Source organism: Pundamilia nyererei, unplaced genomic scaffold (genome assembly GCF_000239375.1).
Source record: "Pundamilia nyererei isolate P.nyererei 1_Seehausen unplaced genomic scaffold, PunNye1.0 scaffold00007, whole genome shotgun sequence".
Lineage (NCBI taxonomy): Eukaryota > Metazoa > Chordata > Actinopteri > Cichliformes > Cichlidae > Pundamilia > Pundamilia nyererei.
This window is the reverse complement of record NW_005187408.1, coordinates 2,981,978-2,999,762: the sequence shown is the minus strand read 5'-3', so window position 1 is coordinate 2,999,762 and position 17,785 is coordinate 2,981,978. Positions and strand designations below refer to the sequence as shown.

The 17,785-nt window shown below is 41.1% G+C and overlaps 1 protein-coding gene across 4 annotated transcripts in view; it reads left to right on the top strand.

Annotated features, from left to right (window-relative positions):
- The window catches only part of sema5a (sema domain, seven thrombospondin repeats (type 1 and type 1-like), transmembrane domain (TM) and short cytoplasmic domain, (semaphorin) 5A), a 145,488-nt gene that overhangs the window by 95,978 nt on the left and 31,725 nt on the right, over positions 1–17,785 (top strand). For all 4 annotated transcript variants that reach the window (XR_001290638.1, XR_311447.1, XM_013916000.1 and 1 more), the window contains exons 13-15: positions 2,096–2,277; positions 3,479–3,622; positions 7,461–7,608. Coding sequence is in view for 2 of the 4 variants with exons in the window: in XM_013916000.1 (XP_013771454.1) it covers positions 2,096–2,277; positions 3,479–3,622; positions 7,461–7,608 (474 nt within the window). In the remaining 2 variants the exon portion in view is untranslated. The remainder of the gene's footprint in view (positions 1–2,095; positions 2,278–3,478; positions 3,623–7,460; positions 7,609–17,785) is intronic.

Here is a 17,785-nt window from a genome sequence, read left to right as displayed (position 1 = left end):
AAAAACTGCTTCCAAAAACATTCAGCTTTGATATTAATGAGTTTTTTGGGTTCATTGAGAACATGGTTGTTGTTCAATAATAAAATTATTCCTCAGAAATACAACTTGCCTAATAATTCTGCACTCCCTGTATGTTCACGTCTGGTTTCACACAGTCGCAGTGGCTTTGTCCATTTTTTATATCTTCTCTCTATAAGTTGTTGTTATATGATGTAAAATTTTACAAAATAAAAGTGTAAAAATCAAGTTGTCGCTCCCATTTTCCTAACAGTATCATAGCTTAAAGTAATTGTCATCTGTCTAATCATGGACGTGAGACAGCATGGCTTATCTTTTAATCTAACTGTCATTTGGGGGGGTTCACATCTCCCCCGCCCCCCAAAATTCAAGTTATTACTTTAAATGCTGATTGAAGATATTACCTGTGTTTCTTGCTGCATAGCCACTAATACTTTAGTTTTTATGCATTTTCAGGTGGCCACATATCACTGCCCACACCACTGATGGGGTATATATTTTCTTGGTTAACCTTTGTCTGGTCCGGTCTAGTCCATTTAGAGTGATCATGAGTTAATCTAAATGAACTTTATATGCTGACACTGAGGAATGGCCAGACAGTAGGAGTCTACAACAATTCATTCGCAGTTTGTAAAACCTGAAAATAAAGAAGCGTTCTTTTATCACAGCTACAGTTTCACTCCCTGTGAGTCCATTAACAGTTTGCAAAGGCTAAACTGGCTGAATGTCTGTTCTCCTGCGAAGTGGAAGCCTGGAGTTGGAGGCCAGTCAAGGGTTTGCACACTGAGTAGTGTTGTGTAGGCAGAGACAGGAGATACGCTTTACCAACCTATTCATAATCGCCATCTGGCTTCACAGTCTCATGTCTGGAAACAAGCAAAAAAATGTGTTTTGCTGTGGTTTTAGGGGAGGTGAAAGTCTTAGTAACAGACATTTTTCAGGTAACTCAGGTAAAATGGAAATTTTTACTCAATATTTTTGGTAAGGTATCCGCTTTGCCTGTCCTCCACCAAGCCCAAATCTAAAGCATGTTTTTTATATATATATTTTTGAATAAAAAGAGACCCCTCTCTTGCTTTTTCAGTCAGGGAAAGAAAGTATTATTTTTATATTCCATAAAGAAATATGAGTGCTTTTCATCATTTTTCAGATTTTTTCTATTGTCCTCTTTCTGGCGCCTTTTCCCTTCTATTTTGGCATTTTAATGAAAAAAAACTACATTTCCTGACAGTAAAAAAGTAATTTTATTTCTCTTTGGATCTTTATTTTTTAATGAGAGATATATACAGCATGAAATATTCATCTACCAAATCATTTATAGCCTCAGCTGTAAATGATATTGCAATATTTCTGCATTGGCTGTCGCTGTATAGTTGTTTGCTTTCTAGGCAGCCCATTGATGTTGTCTGCCTCAGCCAAGGGTACCCCATTTAGGCACACAGCAGAGTTCAATTACCAAAAAGAGCGGAGGCCAGACGGTATTCTGCTTCTGCCAAAACTGCTGATGATCACGCTCCCTCTTCCCCTTGTGTGAAAGTGTTCTTTGCATTTTTAAATCATCCTGAAATGTTGCGGCGACATGGCTCATATCATCTGCAGCTCTGAATCTCACAACGGCGCTTTTTTGTATTTAGCTCATACGCCTAGGACATCAGTCGTAATTCATAGCGGCTGCAATATCAGAGCCTTCCTGTTCGATTCTGTTTTGCTTCACATATTCAGTTATGAGGCCACTTTTATTTCCTCATATTTCTGTCCTTTGAATGTGTCCATTCACAGCCTTGATCTGCATTTATGAATCTCTATTTTCCCGTTTTCGTCGCTCATCATTTCCTGATGCAATTTTTGTGTATCTTCCTTATGTTTACAGCACATAAATGCGCAATTTGGGGTGTGCTGTAGATGTAATGTTTTTTTTTCTTTGCATCTATTAGAGGAAAATTGATTTCTGTTTTCATCCACCAATGGGCTGAATTTCACAGAGCAATACCTTCCTGAGAGCATCACTCAATGACCATTTTCTGAGAAAGCCATTACTTTCAGGTGTTTTATTTTTGACCTTCTCTGTTGCTGCTAGGTTCGTAATGTTACAGTCGATGGAGGCTTTGGTGCCTGGTCCGGCTGGTCCACTTGTAGCCACAACGACGGAGGCAGTGCAGGGTCTTGTCTGTGTCGGACGCGAGCCTGCGATAACCCAGCCCCGCAGTGTGGTGGGCAGCAGTGTCATGGGATCAGTGTTGAGGTCGCCAACTGCTCCAGGTAAACTACTTTGTTGATGCAGCAGCACATATGTGCAAATGTTTCTAAATTGTCTATGAATATTTTTGCATACATCTATGTAGGGAATGATAGAACTGGAACTTTGAGTAACGTTTGAACAGCGGGCACGTCAACATTATTCCCCTATTCAGCTGCTCGGTGACTCAAAGGTTGACAGTTCCCAATAGTAAGGTGTACTAGATATGTGGTCTCTAGTCACAGACATAAAGCACAAGTTGATGTCCTTTTTGGTCGCTGTATTCAAGATGGCGGGGTAATATAGAGACTTCTACTAATTTTAAATTAAGGCATCAGTTTCTTGGAAGATGTAATTACAGATTAATCAATATGTACTTATAAGTAACATTGATTTTTTTCTATAAAGTAACCTTGAAAACGACTGACTGTACCTTTAAGAGTGAGGTTGAGATGTTAGTTAATTTCCTGGAGAATTGCATCTACTCCTTTGGTATCTACACACAGCCAGTCATTATGTGTTACATCCTCACTGTCACCTATTTAGGGCTAACAAGTGTTGATTGGGCGTTGCCTTTTTTTGCACCGCATCAGCTGACGTGACTGTTTTTAACTCTCACAGTTAAAGTTGGAGCTGCATGATTCTTCAGGCGGCTATACAAGGATGTGAGCATATTCATTCATGAAGGATGAGGCATTTTGATGAAGGGAAGTTAGAAACAGTCAATTAATCTTTTGCAGTAATAAATGTCTGAGCATAATCATAAATGCTTATCTCAAACTCGGAGCCTATTATTACATTTAAAATGAAACAGACACGTGAAAACACATCCCTTTATCTGATTTGTTTCACTGGCTCATTTTCCCTTAATATGTGCTACAAAGATTGGTCTGATCGCCCGCAAGCAGCACAGTGGTGAAGTGGTTAGCACCATCGCCAAAAAGGGAGAAGGTTCAGATTGCAGGCTGGTCCTTACTCTTCCCGTGTGGCTAAATTGACCATAGGTGTGAATGTGATGGTGAATGGCGGCGTGTTTCTCTGTGTTAGCCCTGAGAAAGGTCGTGCTGTTCCTCTGAGCAACATGCGATGAGGAATGGCTTCTCAGCCAAGACCTTCTTCTTAAACAATAAAGACAGGACAATCTGGTACAAGCAAGACCAATTGCACAGCTTCTCAATCAGTGGCTAAAGTCACAGACTGACATTACTTCGTCTGTCACCATAGAAATGGAGCGTGGACCCCCTGGACTTCCTGGTCTCCCTGCAGCACCACCTGCGGTATTGGCTTTCAGGTGCGTCAGCGTTCGTGCAGCAACCCGACCCCTCGCCACGGCGGACGAGTATGCGTGGGCCAGAACCGCGAGGAGAGGTGAATAATGCAAACACAACACCCACACGTATACATCGGTCAACATGAGCCGATTCAAGTAAAAACAAGCTTTACAAGTGCGTTTGGATCCATGCATGTTTAAGGAAAGGGAAAAAGAAAACAACTTTTTTCCCCCATAATTTGCAACCTGCTGTTAGAAAGTACGACTTTGGCTGTGACTTTTTGTTTTCCTCCCCGCCTTCCCCCCTCACTTCTGTCCAAATATGTGACAGCCAATTAAGGAATAAGTGGGATAGGCCTGCGCTTGGGTAATTATCTGGCTTTCACACACAGACTGAGTCCACGTTTTGAAGCTTTGGAGGCTTTGCTGTAGAATAATCGCCTTTTTAAAGATGTTTGTATGGTTTCTAAGCAACCTTGAAGGCCTGAAAAAAATTTTCAAGGAGAAAGTATGCGAAGAAGCAAGGTAGAAAAGGTCAAGAGATGAGTTTTCTTGAGTTAAATGAGGTCAATTAAATAAGGTGAACCTGAAAAGCACTGAGGAAAACTTTAAGATCTTTAGGTGTGTTCGAAAAATATACGAAACAAGCTGTCTTAGAGAAAGTTAATTCCATCCAAGTACAGAGCGGCATTCCTTCTTGGTGTCCATAGTGTCTGATGTTTTTCATCCATCCCCTGCTGTTAACCCGAGGTGAAGGCTGTAAAAGTACAAATAAACACAGTTCAGAGGATACAGGGAAGGAGAAAGGAGACAGAAATTGTTACCAGTTGTCACCATGGCAACAGAAGCAGCGTGATGGGTGAGTAATCGGATACGGCCTTCAAGGATGAACCTTATATTACTTGTTTTTCTTTTTTTTCCTCTCCCAGCACTTTTTCATTTCCTCTCACTCCCTCGTCTAACCTCCTGCCTCCCCCCCACCCTCTGGCACTCATTGCTGCTCCTGGAGCAGTCCTTGAGAAAGTGACTGCTCCGCCACGAGCCCTAAGCAAAACATGTACAGAGTGACCGGCACAGCCCACTTACTCAGGAACCAAACCCAAAAAATGCTGGCTGGCACTAAAGACCACAGGAGGCCAGAAGCGCATTTTACACCAACCACCCTTCGATTTCACTCTCCGAGCTTTAATCTCATTTGTTTCATCTCCCCTTCCATCACTGCTTGCTCTGTTCAGCTATTTAAAACACCTTAGGCCACCTTAGAGGCCAGCTGTGAGAGCTGGAAAAGGATCCTTGTAAGACAGGAGTGAAAGGGGAGGAGTCTTGCGTGTGTGTGTGTGTGTGTGTGTGTTAAGTGCTTGAAGAGAGAAATGAACAGGAAAGCAGAGACACTGAAAGAAAATGTGTTAACAGATGAATTATGCTGTGTCAGTTTGAGACTGCCCGAGGGAGGAAAAAGAAAGGGATGCTAGAAAAGGTGTATGTGTGTGTCCTGGTGAAGCAGGAATGTTTATTGCTTGTGCCACAAAACAAATTGGGAAGAGATGTAAAAAAAAAATTAGGTGATCAACACAGTGTCCAAAAAAAATTCAACCACCTCTGTCGTTAAAAGCGTGAGGCGGACTGGCGTTTTTTCAAATTCTGCTCACTGAGCGATTCTTTTAATGCCAGTGGAGGCTTTTATTTTATGAGGCACTGGGTTTCTTTCATAGGTGCTAGACATCTGCAGCAAAGACACACTATACGCTGTTCTTGCTTCAAGCACTCTGTTGGGATTAACTCGCAGGCCTTATGTTCACAGATCCATGGATATGACACGAGCTTATATTTACACAGACACGCATATTCGCAAAATACAACGATTCTGAGGGCAAAATAAACTTCTTTTTCTACGTCTTTTTTTTTGCATTAGCCAACAGGCCTCCAATAAGTCTGGCCCTGATTGTTTGCAGCAGGCAAAGCTTTTAAAGATAAAGCAAATGCTATGAAACAGCAGCGCTACGGGCTTAAGTCTGGCCAGTTAATGCCTGCATTTATGAACCTTCTGTTGGTATTTCCCTCAGCACACTGACAGCGTCCGCACTGCTTACTCAGCCTATAGCGGGTAATTAGCCTCACTTTTGGTTTGATCAGCTCTGTGTGTTTTACTGAGAAGGGAAAAGGATAAGATGAGATGGAGCAAAGCCACTTGCTCGTCTGAAATGATTAGTGTGTATGATGATGATGATTCTAAAGCTCTACATATTGATTGCGGACATGTTTTTTTTTTTTCATATTGTGTTGGGTTGCTGCAGTTAATGTTTGCACGGTCGTCCGTGTGAGCATGTGTGTTTGTGCATCTTCCCCCTTCTCTGGGCTTTCGCAAGATTGTAATCCACACTTGTCCTCACTTTTCCACACTCCGCCTCCCTACTGTATCGTACAACCGCGCAGATTAGTAGAAGTGGAAAGAAAGACGCTGCTCTAAGGATTTTTAACCACATGGAGTGTACAGAATGTGGCGTTTGATTTGCTGTGAACAATAGCCAAGTGTTTGAGAATGGTACAATGGAAATATCCCGCCTGAGCCTCTGGAGGAAGGGTTTAAAGAAGACTCGGTTTTCTTCAAAAAGCGGTCATCTGCAAAAAGACAACAAAATAGCAATAAAAGCAATTTTATAGCATGTGTAAGAGTTATAAAATAAATTATAGGGCTCTAATTAGACTGGCAATCGTCTGTAGTTAATGCCTAATGAGGATTGAGCTATTAAAGTATTTTAGACATCGCCATAATCCTGTCTTGTAAAACGATGTAATTACAGATGATGCATGCACATGTGAGGCTTTTTTAATAGGCTGTGTCAATGAATTATGCAAACTACATGTGGAAGTTGTGTTTTGAGATTCAATTTTCTTAACTGTACTTTGAAGCCACAGTGGCTAATACAACATTATGCACAGACATACGCTACAGACCTTCAGACTCGCACCGAGCTGTGTTCCCTTCACTCCAAGGCCACATCAAAGAGGGATGTTGGTTTGTTGGAAGTGAAGTTTACACGCCTTTTCAAACATCCCTGTCTTGTGGTCTGAGCTATTTGTAGTTGTAGCGCAGTGGCAAGGTTTCAAGAGTGCGGTGACGTCTTCGGTGTCCTTCGTATATAATTTCAGTGGTCTGTCAGATAAAGAAGCTATTCCATTTTCCACAGACAATCCCAGAGACTCCTATACATGATTCAATAAGGTATCCTCTGTGAAAGCTTTTAACCTAACTCCTGTCAGAGCCTCAGGAGTTTTTTTGAAGACTGAAACAGCTACAGATGAAGTGTTATTGGACACTTTAGTTACTTCTTGGAGGGTAATAACCATCTTAAAGACAGCTGCTTATGAGTTTGATATTAAACATGACATGACAGTGTTGTTTACAGCTTGTTGAACTGACATGAAGTGCAGAGTGGTCAGTGACGCAACCTGGAATACAGAGGATGAGACTGGTTAGAGATACATTCACCTTTTAAGCAGAATAAACTCACAAAAGTACTCGATAACTCTCTCTCTCTCCTGCTGGGGGTCTTGAATTTATCTTTGAGTCAGGACTGCTGCAGTTAAAGGAAGAAAGGTATTTCCATCTGCATCTATTTGCAGACTAGTGGGGCAGAGCAGGAGCTATAGATAGATATTGTTTAATACAGAAGCAGAATGATATGATAAGCTGAGTTTGAGGATGATTGCTGAGTGGCTTGCAGATGCATGGTAACCATGGTCAGGCTAAATCAGCTTAAGTAGAGCGTCCTGCTGTGTGTGAAATTTGCCAGTTGGATGTATTGGAGACCACTTTGAATCACCTTGTTGTTGAATTGTGCTATACAAATAAACTTGCCATTAGATAAGCCATCAGCTGAATGTGGCTGCGCTTGACTACTATGAGTTTAAATCTGTGCTTATGTGACTTCTCAGGTACTGCAACGAACACTTGCCCTGCCCGCCACACGTCTACTGGTCCGCCTGGTCGGCGTGGGAACGCTGCACTGTGCCTTGTGGCGGCGGCATCCAGTCACGCCGGAGAACCTGTGAGAACGGCAACGACTGTCCCGGGTGTGGTCAGGTATGTCATGCAGAACAATGCCTCTCATATGCACCGTTCTAACACCCGTCTTTTCTCTGTGGCTGTTCATTGTTTGGGAGCTCAGCTTAAGCCATTTGATGCGACGAAGCGTCAGTGGTGATGAAATGGGAACATCTAACACGACCAAATCCCCCGGCTATATTTATACAGTGGCAGCAGCCATCAGATTTATTACCAAGACCTATTTAATACCATGCACGCACGCACACACACACACACACACACACACATACTGTAATCATTCCACATATGAATAGGCTTATTTTCTGCCACAAAGATGTCTCTAAAGCAAAGATGATGCAAGGAAGTGTTGAAATACGAGTGTTCTTCTTGATGACAGAATGATGTGATGCTTGTGTTATTTCTGCTGCTATTTTCATACACGCACAGACTCCCTCATCCTCAGTCCTGGTAAAAATAAGAGAGAACGAACATGATAGCTGTAGCATCTTGTCCCCCTGTTGAAAACGGATTAAAGAATATGGGTCAGGGCCTTGTGGATGCATGGGATTCTTGAAGTGTATTTCTGTTTGTTTGCGTGTTTTCTTTATCATTTTAAGTAGACGTTTGGATTTTTTTTTATGTTTTAGGCCCAAAGCTGAATGTTTTTTAACTTCTTTTGACTTAGAAATGAAATAAGAATTATGTGTATTTTCATAGAATTTTCATGTAAAAGATTGGACACAGACATTCACTTGGTTAAATTAAATAATTGGGTGCTTTTTGCTTTTAGAAAATTTTAGTAAAATGCTGTAAAATACTTTCATTGACCCAAATCGCATTTAGCAGGAAAAAAAGTCACATTACAGAGGTTGTGTAATGGTCTGTTGTAAAGCGAAATAATACAGTGTACACGATGAAACATCCCACGCAAGACCTTGATACCTCGCGAGCATATATAGTATGTGATAATTGCCCGTGACACATTAGTCGATGCAGAACACCCAAATAAAAAGACTGACCTCCCATTAAGTAGCAATTTAGCAGTCGTACCTTATCATCTCCTGCTTCGTGCACCTACAGAGCCACACGGTTCCTGTGGTCATATTCCTGTCATTGCATGGTGGCCATTAACACGCTAGGAATAGAGCAACTTGTCATTAGGAATGAGGGAACAGGACAGGAGATGTTAAAGATGGTTTGCGTGTGTCCGTGGAGGTGACAGCGTCGTCGCAGTTACAGTCGTACTACACAAAGGAAAGCAGGAAAGGTCAAACAGGCACTTTGCATTGACTCTTATAAATTTTCTGTTTGTTTAGACAAGTTGTCTTCCTCCTCCCTCTTCCTTCTTGCTCTTGCATTTTCACTTGTTGTCCCTTTCTCCTTTGTTTTGTTTTCTCATTGACTCCTTGTCTTCTAACATTGTGATATGGACTTAATTAGGGACGTTTCAGGCACCGGAGAGGTAATTACATACTGACTTCAGAGGCAATTCTTTGCCGGGGAAGACTTATTTGGACGGTTTTTCTAAGTTATATTAGAGCCACACATTTACTCAGATCAGAGAACCATTTGCTGCCTTTTATTTACAACCCGTATAAGGTGCTAAAAGGCACAGCTGTTAATGTATAACAAGTGCTCCAATGCATTTAAAGCACCCATATCCACACACATTTCTATTCAGACCTTAAAGATTTCCACATATGATGGGGATAATAACAGCAACGGTAATTTCAAGAACCCCCAAAATGTGATGGAGTTCATTTTTATGTGCCATCTGCGTGCGTTTCTTTCCCCGGACACATGTTTAATTAAACAGAAGGAGACCACACGCACAAACACACACATGTTGCAGCTTCTGTCATCACAGCTACTTTATTTAGTCTGGGAATCCTACTGAGACCTGGAAAGGGTGTTAGATCAACAAAGGTGCGCGTATGTTCATTTGCGCCTTTGCGTTTACCTGTAAGGATTTATATTGTCACAGCCACCTGTGGTCAGCTCCAGGTGTTTGTCAGATAGGTATTGACAGCAATGGGTTAACATCTGCTTCTTGTTTTGAAAAAAGAGAAAGATTTTAAATCTTTTTTGGAACTTTTTGACGAGTGTGCAAAGTTGAACTAAGTTGGTGATAAATATTCTGTTGTCAATACGCTCCCAACATGTGGTAAAATGAATCCCTGAGCAGAAAAAAAAAGTTCAGTTCCTACTTTTTTTGTGATTTTTGTTGATCCCCGAAGCAAACATTTCTTTGCTTATACCCCTCCACAGGGTGCTCGCAACACAGTCAGAAACAGAATAGCTCAACTAAAACTAGTAGGGATTCAGGTCAAGGACATTTCAGTTTAAATCAAAGCGTCCTCGCTCACTATGCAACCCCGCTACCCTGAAAACAAAATGCTGCCAGATGCTTGATTAAAGGAACAACCTCTCTCGGTGCTTTATTTCCATCAAACCTGCCCTTACGTTGCCCCGTGTGTCATAGCCATAAGCTTCAGCTGCAGGCTTACTACAGTTCAGTGCCTCATTTTTGCTGATGAAAAAGGCCACATAACTGCAACTTCATCAGTCTGAAGTCCACACAGTGCTGCTCCATCACATTCAGTGTATTCACTCTACAGTGTTGAGTCCCCAGGGAAGCTAGCTAAGCTAGATAGGAAATAAAACAGTAGTGATGCACTATAGCTGCAATACAGTACTTAACCCCATCTTTTCCTGTGACTTAAAACTTTACCACAGAATTGGAAGTGTGCTCAGTCAACCTTGGATGAATTGGAAGCAAGGTATTTCTTTCCCCCAGTATTGAGACGAAAAGCTATTATTTGCCGGAGGTTATGAATTCTGGAAACAAGGCTAAAATAATTAAATAAATTTAGAAGCAGCTCGCTCACTGTGTTTAGAGCGGGATCATTAACGTGGGCTGGGGAAATTTCATGCTGAATTTATTCCTGCTATATGCTCCATGGCCAGACAAACTTTTCACAGGCCAGGAAAAATATACCTTGTGCTTTGTATTGACAAAGTTTGTGCACACAGGTGAAAATTTACAAGTAAAACTGTAGCGAGCAAAAAAGCAGAAAGGACTTCACTTTTACATCAGCTAGCATAGCAAGAGTGCTGCAGTTGTAATTGTAACAACAGGAGCGCAGAAAGAACGATGTTGTTACATCATGACACATGAGCGTCACTGCAGCCCCGACAATAAGCATCAAAAGACAAACACTGCATTGAAAGGGAAGTTAGATCAATTAATAAGGGTGTAAAACAACAAAAACCTAGAACTTAGTGATTATCTATTTACTTTACATTATAAAGTGCTTTGGTGAATCTATGGCGCTATATAAATAATTAAAGTGAATTATTGCACACAGACAGGCCTGACTCATGTAGTTTTCTCTCTTTCCTTCATATCTTGCAACCAGTCTTGGCGTCGTTACCCATAAAAAAGTGTTTTACACATTATTGTGTATTACGCATTACTTTACTTAATTACTCTCTGGAGAGAGTAGTTTGTTACACTACTTGTTTCACTGCTCATGATATGTACTTAAATGCATTGCCACATATTTACCGGTTAGCAGTATAATCCTGAGGCTCAGTCCTACACTGATACAAATCCCTGTCCTAATAGGATAGGACACGCTTACAGTTTTTCTTTTAGTGCTGAAAAGCAGCTGAAAGAGACTTCATGGCAATCATCACAGCAATTCTACTGCGGAAGCATGCGTAGGTGGCAATGGATGCTACAATGCTATAAGCCTGACTGCTCATTGCTGCCATTGTTACCTGCCAAAACTCAGGCTCTGGCTGCTGGGCTGGGGTCAGCATACACTCAGCTTTAAGTCACTCTGGGAATTGATTGTATAGTAGCTTACACAGAGCCAGCGTTGTGTCAGCAGTATAACGTAGGTGTTTCTGTCCTGGATGCAGATTGCAGTTTACCTTCGCACTCTTGTTCTTCCTAAAAATCGAAGTAATGTCCACATGTTTGCTTGTCACAAGTTGTAGGCTGCTCCACCCTTTTGTCCGCCTCCCATGTACACCAACCTAAATAAGCTGATTGTAGCTCAAGTGGAAAAAGGCATGTTTGTCACATGTTTGGATCACACTGCCCACACTTCCTGAGACATTTCAAAGTAAAAGCATATCAAGAGAGTATGTTTGGATACATTCAACACAAGTTACAATCAGTTACCACATACAACTGCTGACTCAAGTCAGAGGGCAGAATAAGTAGGACTGTTATTTATAAGCATGAAGTAAGCAATGAGATAGAAGGCAGAAAAATGGTTGTAGGTGATTAGAATCTGTAAAACTTTTCAGCGGCATTGACAAATAGATCTTTCTTCAACTTCTGGGCGGGAAAAATGGAGAGTTGGTCCCTGCGTGATTAAATAATTTTCACTCCCCTAAACCTCCATTAATTTCTCATTTTTCAAATCACATCCTCAGCAGCTTACCGACAAAAAGACCGACCCGTGTACGGCGAGATCTACAGTCGTTTTTATTAAATGATGCATTACTGCCGAAATTCAAGCTGAATTTAATTTGAGTTTCATTTAAAATGCAAGTTAGTATTCTCTTTGCATTTTCCATACACTGCATTTCTGCGTTGAACGATTTGAAATTTAGTGTCACGTTTTGCATACTTGCACTTAGTTTTAGCGCATTAAAGCTATGAAGTTACTATGTTAGAAATGATCTACGATTAAAATAAAAGTCGTGAAAAAAGACAGCATATAAGAGAGAATTTTAAACTAGATCTTGCCGAGAGCTACAACTTCATTGTGAATGCCACGGTTTTATTCCTTTTAGTTCCTACGGGTAGATGAAAGAAGACTTCAGAGTTGCGCCGTCTTCAAGAATACATCCTTCACTATGGTGTTTCCTACTTTGTACAGTAAAGTATATCAAATGTCTGTCACATCCAAGGATCAAAAGGAACCATTCTTCTCTGCTGAATATGCCTGGCGGAGTTAAATAAGTCAAACGTGGGCCAGGCAGAACTGACGATGCACAGAGCTGCTTAATGAAACTGAGAGCTGTTCTATTTACCTGTGAGGAGTTCAGTTGTGCAGCCAGCCTGTGAAATGAAAGTTAAGCACACAGTGTTTGTGTAGGCAGTCTGGCAGGTGAACGCACTTGTGTTTGTGTGTGTGCATGTGCGCGCGTGTGTGTTTTTGTACTGCTCCGTTTTAGTTATTGTGTGCGCACTGGTGTGTAGCCTGCTCCTGGCCGAGAGCGAGCTTCATTATGGAGTCAGACTGGTAGGCAGAGAGAGAGTAAGAGAGAGGAGTCTGTGTTTGACAAAGTGTGTTTTGGTCGGTGCCGCTAATTGAACTGATGTGTCACCGAGACTTGAGGAACATTAGGCCTCCGTCTCTGCAGACTCGACCACAATAGATAAAGACGTAGGCACCGGAGAGGATTAGTCACTCTCACATCTGGAGCGTACACTTAAACGTCTGGGTTCTGCAGCAGTATGTAAGTGCAGCCATCCTTATATTCACAGAAGTTTTCCTCTCTGGCTCACACACTCACTGCTCTCCCAGTCCAATAAGAAGTTTAATGAGTGTAATGATGGTAGGAGGCTGGAGAAGCACGACTCTTTATTATTCACCTCCCACAGCTGACCGTGACAGAGGCCCTTTTGTACCTACACACACATTTTGTTTCTTCCACACACACATAAGTTAAGATATACAGGGTATTTCGGCCTTACACTTTACATTCATACATTTTCCAGTAAGGAAAGAGGCTGAGGGATTATGTTTCCACAGGACTCAAACAGTATGCTGACACTCACACTGGCTCTCTTTCTTCCTTTCTCCCTTCCTCCATCCTCAACTTGTATCCCGTTAGTCAGTAACACCTAAAAAATAGGCGGAAAGGTCTGTGGATGGAGACAGAATGAGATAGGAGCTGAAGCCTGAATCCATAAGTCAGCCATGGATAAATGTATAAACATGCACGCGCTTCAGGCACAGTAACAGACAAGTCAGTGAAAGGTGCCAAAGTAAGAACTTTGACTCAATAGTCAAGCTGACAGCCTCGCATAGACACATACACACAAACAGCCCGACCACTGCTTCCATTGCTGACCAACCAGACCGTTATGATGCTATCAAGCATCCTTCCACCCAGCCCTCCTGAGCTCCAGCCAGAAACCCATTACAGAGGTGCCCGTCTCCAAGCAGCTGCCTGTTAAAGGTGTTAAGCAGCATAAAATCGCAGCTCTCCATTTGCCCATAATGCACATTGCTGCTCTCGCCAGGGGGGCGGTGGGCACGGCTATGAGTCAAAATCAGCGGACTAATTGAATTCAATCTTGTGTTCCACATGCCACTCGTCACATCCGACTGCTTTGGTCTATGTTTTTCCCTTTTAGGGTAATTTCTGTGAAATTGAGACGTGAGTGTGGCTGAGTGAAGAGTGCAGAAAATCCTTTTTTCTGGTTTTTGTTGTTCTTTTACTTGTTTTACTGTAGTTGTATTACTTTGTTTTACTACTTTACCAAATCAGCTGGAAAGAATGAGATAAAACATTTAAATAGCATAGTTAAAATGAAAGTTTAATAAAAAAAAAAATTATAAAAGAAATAGGGCTCTTTTTTTAAATTCAGACGGACATGTTTACAATGGTCAAGATGTATTTTATGCCCAAAATGGCCTATTCACTGCTCGGAGACAGTCAAAGTCATTAAAATGAGTCATTTTATCGGTTTGTGGGTGTATGTGTGTTATGGTTATAGGTTTGGATTGATGTTTATTTCCACCTCCTTAGGTCCATTTTTAATGCATTATTCAAAACATGTTGTAAAAATTTCTACTCTAAAAGCAGGAGAGACTGTTTTTGTGTTTATTATCATGCCATTGTGTCCCATGCATAGCCACTGTAACAAGGCTCCTTTTTATTGCAGTAAAATGCAATAAACTGTCCATTATCCCTCCACTTTAAGAGTAGACACCGTCAACAGCAAGGGTGTTTTGACTTATTTCACATTATAGACCCCCAGGTAACACAGGGGGAGCAGCAAGATTATCTTCATGGCATTGCATTGCAATCCCATAATATACTTTGGTACAAGTAAAACAAAATGACCCTTCCCACAAATGTTTCCATACAGCATGTCTACGTGAATGTATCCGTGTGGGTAGCAGAGGCTGTATATAAAAGATGGACATAAACGTGAAGTCAGTGGAAGCACCTTAAAACCTGCATTCCGTCCAACAGCCAGCAGAGGGAGACTCTACTTTATTTACAAGCCTATAAAATATGTTGTCTTTATTTTTTAACCCTGGGAATATTTTGACTTCATGTCACATTTAATACAACATGATGGTAACTTTGTAAGTTATGGTCACGTTCAGGGTAAAGCTGAAAATAATTGTGCATTAGTGTGTGGCTACCTCGAGAAGAAGTCCACAGACATGTATGTACAGTCTATGATTGAAAAAATGCTTGTTGCTGTGTGTTGATTGTTCAGTTTAGCCTAGGATAGACAGTGAGCTGAACAGATTGTAAAATCCCCTTTAGACAAATGTGTGATTTGTCATTATCATCTGTATAAATAAAACTGACTTAGCGTGCAGATTTTTTTCAGACCAATAGTCTCTAACACATGCCGGCAATGCCACATGTAAATAAATGACACACTGAGCTAGCTTGAAATCTCTTGAGCCTAAAAAGTCAAACTAAACCCTTTTGTTTTGTTTTTCCTCTGTAGTAGAGCCATTAGATGTACTCCTAAATAAATAAGCCACTATATCTAAATTAATAATAAATTGATTCATGCACTGATTTAAAAATGTTATTATCTCTATTCCACTGCAAATCCCATACAACTTATGGGTAATTTTTTTTCTTGTGACCCTTAAAATAAAGTCATGTCTAACTGTCACCACATATCAAAGACATGGTGTATATAATTCATAAAGTCTCACTTCACAATCCCTTTACAGAGTGTTTTAATTAGCATGTTTTTAGAAGCCTAAAGAGACAAACAATTTGTGACCTCTCATCTTTATCTCTGGAGCTAATACAGATACATTCGTGGGGTTTTATTAAGAACCTGTCATTTAATTAGTCTGAGTCCACAAAAAGATTCACCTTATTGATAAATACTAGGACATAATGTCATGCCAATTCATTCAGTGTATACTTATAGACATATATATATATGTAGAGAGAGAGAGAGCACTATTAAAAGTCTCGCGACACCCCTCATTTCAGCACCCAGATATTTAGATTGCAGAAATGGAAAGATGCAGTGATTTATTGAACCGTGTGCAAAAGTACATAGAAATACATTATAAACCAGCGTTTTTGCTCCAGTGAGCTTGACAGTAAATATTTGGCATGGCCACCTTTATTCTTCAACACTTGAACTCTAGATGAGCTTTTCTGTAATTTCTTGTAGTAGTCTTCAGGAATAGCTCTCCACATTTCCTGATGGACATTCAAATTCTTTGGATGTTGGCTGCCACACTGAAGATCCCACATGTGGAGGCCAATCCATGGCTAATCAGAATGGCTTCTTGATGTGGATAACTTTTGTTTCTTGACTTTCAGGTACAGTTCATCTGCTCCAGATACTTTTTTAAGTCCGTCACTTCTTCTTTTCTCCTCCACTTCTCCAGTTTTCATCAATTTTTAAGGGCACTCTGTGCTGAAAAGCTGAGAAACACATTTTTGTTGCATAAATACAATGTTATGCTTGTCAAACTGTGCTGTCTTTGGCATTTTTTGGAGATTCTGCTAAAAAACAACAACAATTTGCAATAAATTATGTATTTTTGCAGCAGGCTACTAGTAACAAAGATACAATTTAAAATTGGTTCTTGGTTAAGTTGGCTGTCGTGTCTCCATCCCTAGAGTTAGGTCACTTTTAAGTAGCTCAACAAACAGAAATCCTCTGAAATCCTTTGAAAGCCCTTCAGAAAGGCTGGACAACCATTTCTCAAGACCACTTTAAAAATTGCTATGCATATACAGATATATATATACGCATATATATACATATATATATATATAAACCACTAGCTGTAAGATATGTAAACTTCAGCTGTAGTTGTTGTAGATTCCTTTAGAGACCTTGAATGAGGTTTAGCTTTAAACCCAGTAATTATCTCCTTAGCCCACTGCACTGATACTAATCCCCAGAGTATAGGGAGAAACGCTTACCAGACAAGCCTCATTAAATATTTACTGTGTTTGGCCACCATCAACCACTCTCACAACAAACACCCACAGACTGTTTGCCTTTCCTCCGTCCCCCCCAACCCCCCATTCATGCCATGTGTTGCATTTGTGTCGCCGTAGGCGATGGCGAGAAGCTGACGTGGACTTTTTTTCTTCCTTCCCTTTTGTTATTGGCTGATAATCACAGATTGTGGGCTGGTCTGTGATGCGTGACAATGTTAAATATTAATGTCTGAAGATGATTACTGCACTGGATGGAGAGAGGCGGGAAGTGCGGTGGAGGTGACACCCTCATTCATCACCGGGCCCTAACAGAATCTAAATCCTCGCTGTGTTTTTAACCTTGGTACCCTGGGGAAGTGAGACAGAGGGAGCGAGAGGAAGCAGGAGATAGAAACAGTGGTGCATAGGGAGAGGAGAAGGAGATGAAACAGATACAGAAGGAAAAAAATAAGAAACAGAGAGCGAGAGAGAGAGAGAGAGGGGGACAGATGTGTCACAAAGCGAGTTATAAGCTGTGTGAGAAGAACGCAGGGGGGTGGAGTTGGGGGAATATAAAGATAGATGGATGGATGCAAAGTAAGACCATGACAGCGGATAAAAAAGGAAGTGAGATGGTGAAAAATATGCCTGCATACTGTATAATGTATAGAGCTCCTCTCCTCAGCTGACCTGTCAGCGTATCCTATGTGACAGGCTGACGGATGTGCAGAAAGGAACTCTTATCTTATTTTGTCAAGGTCTGGCAGTCAGTCAAGTCCTATTCAGCATAAATAAACAAGCAGCGAGGAAAATGGCAGCCATCTCACCTTCTCTTCTACGGTGTCATTTTCCTCAGACGTATCTCTCCCTCCGCCTTCTTACTCTTTAGCTGGGAACAAAACGGGGCCGGACTTCCTATTACCCATCTATTATCATATTGAATCTTATCACCAAATATAACACCACAGAATAAGAGTATTTCTTTTCCAGCCAGCTGTCCAAGTTGGCTGAGGAGAGTGCTGGATATATATAT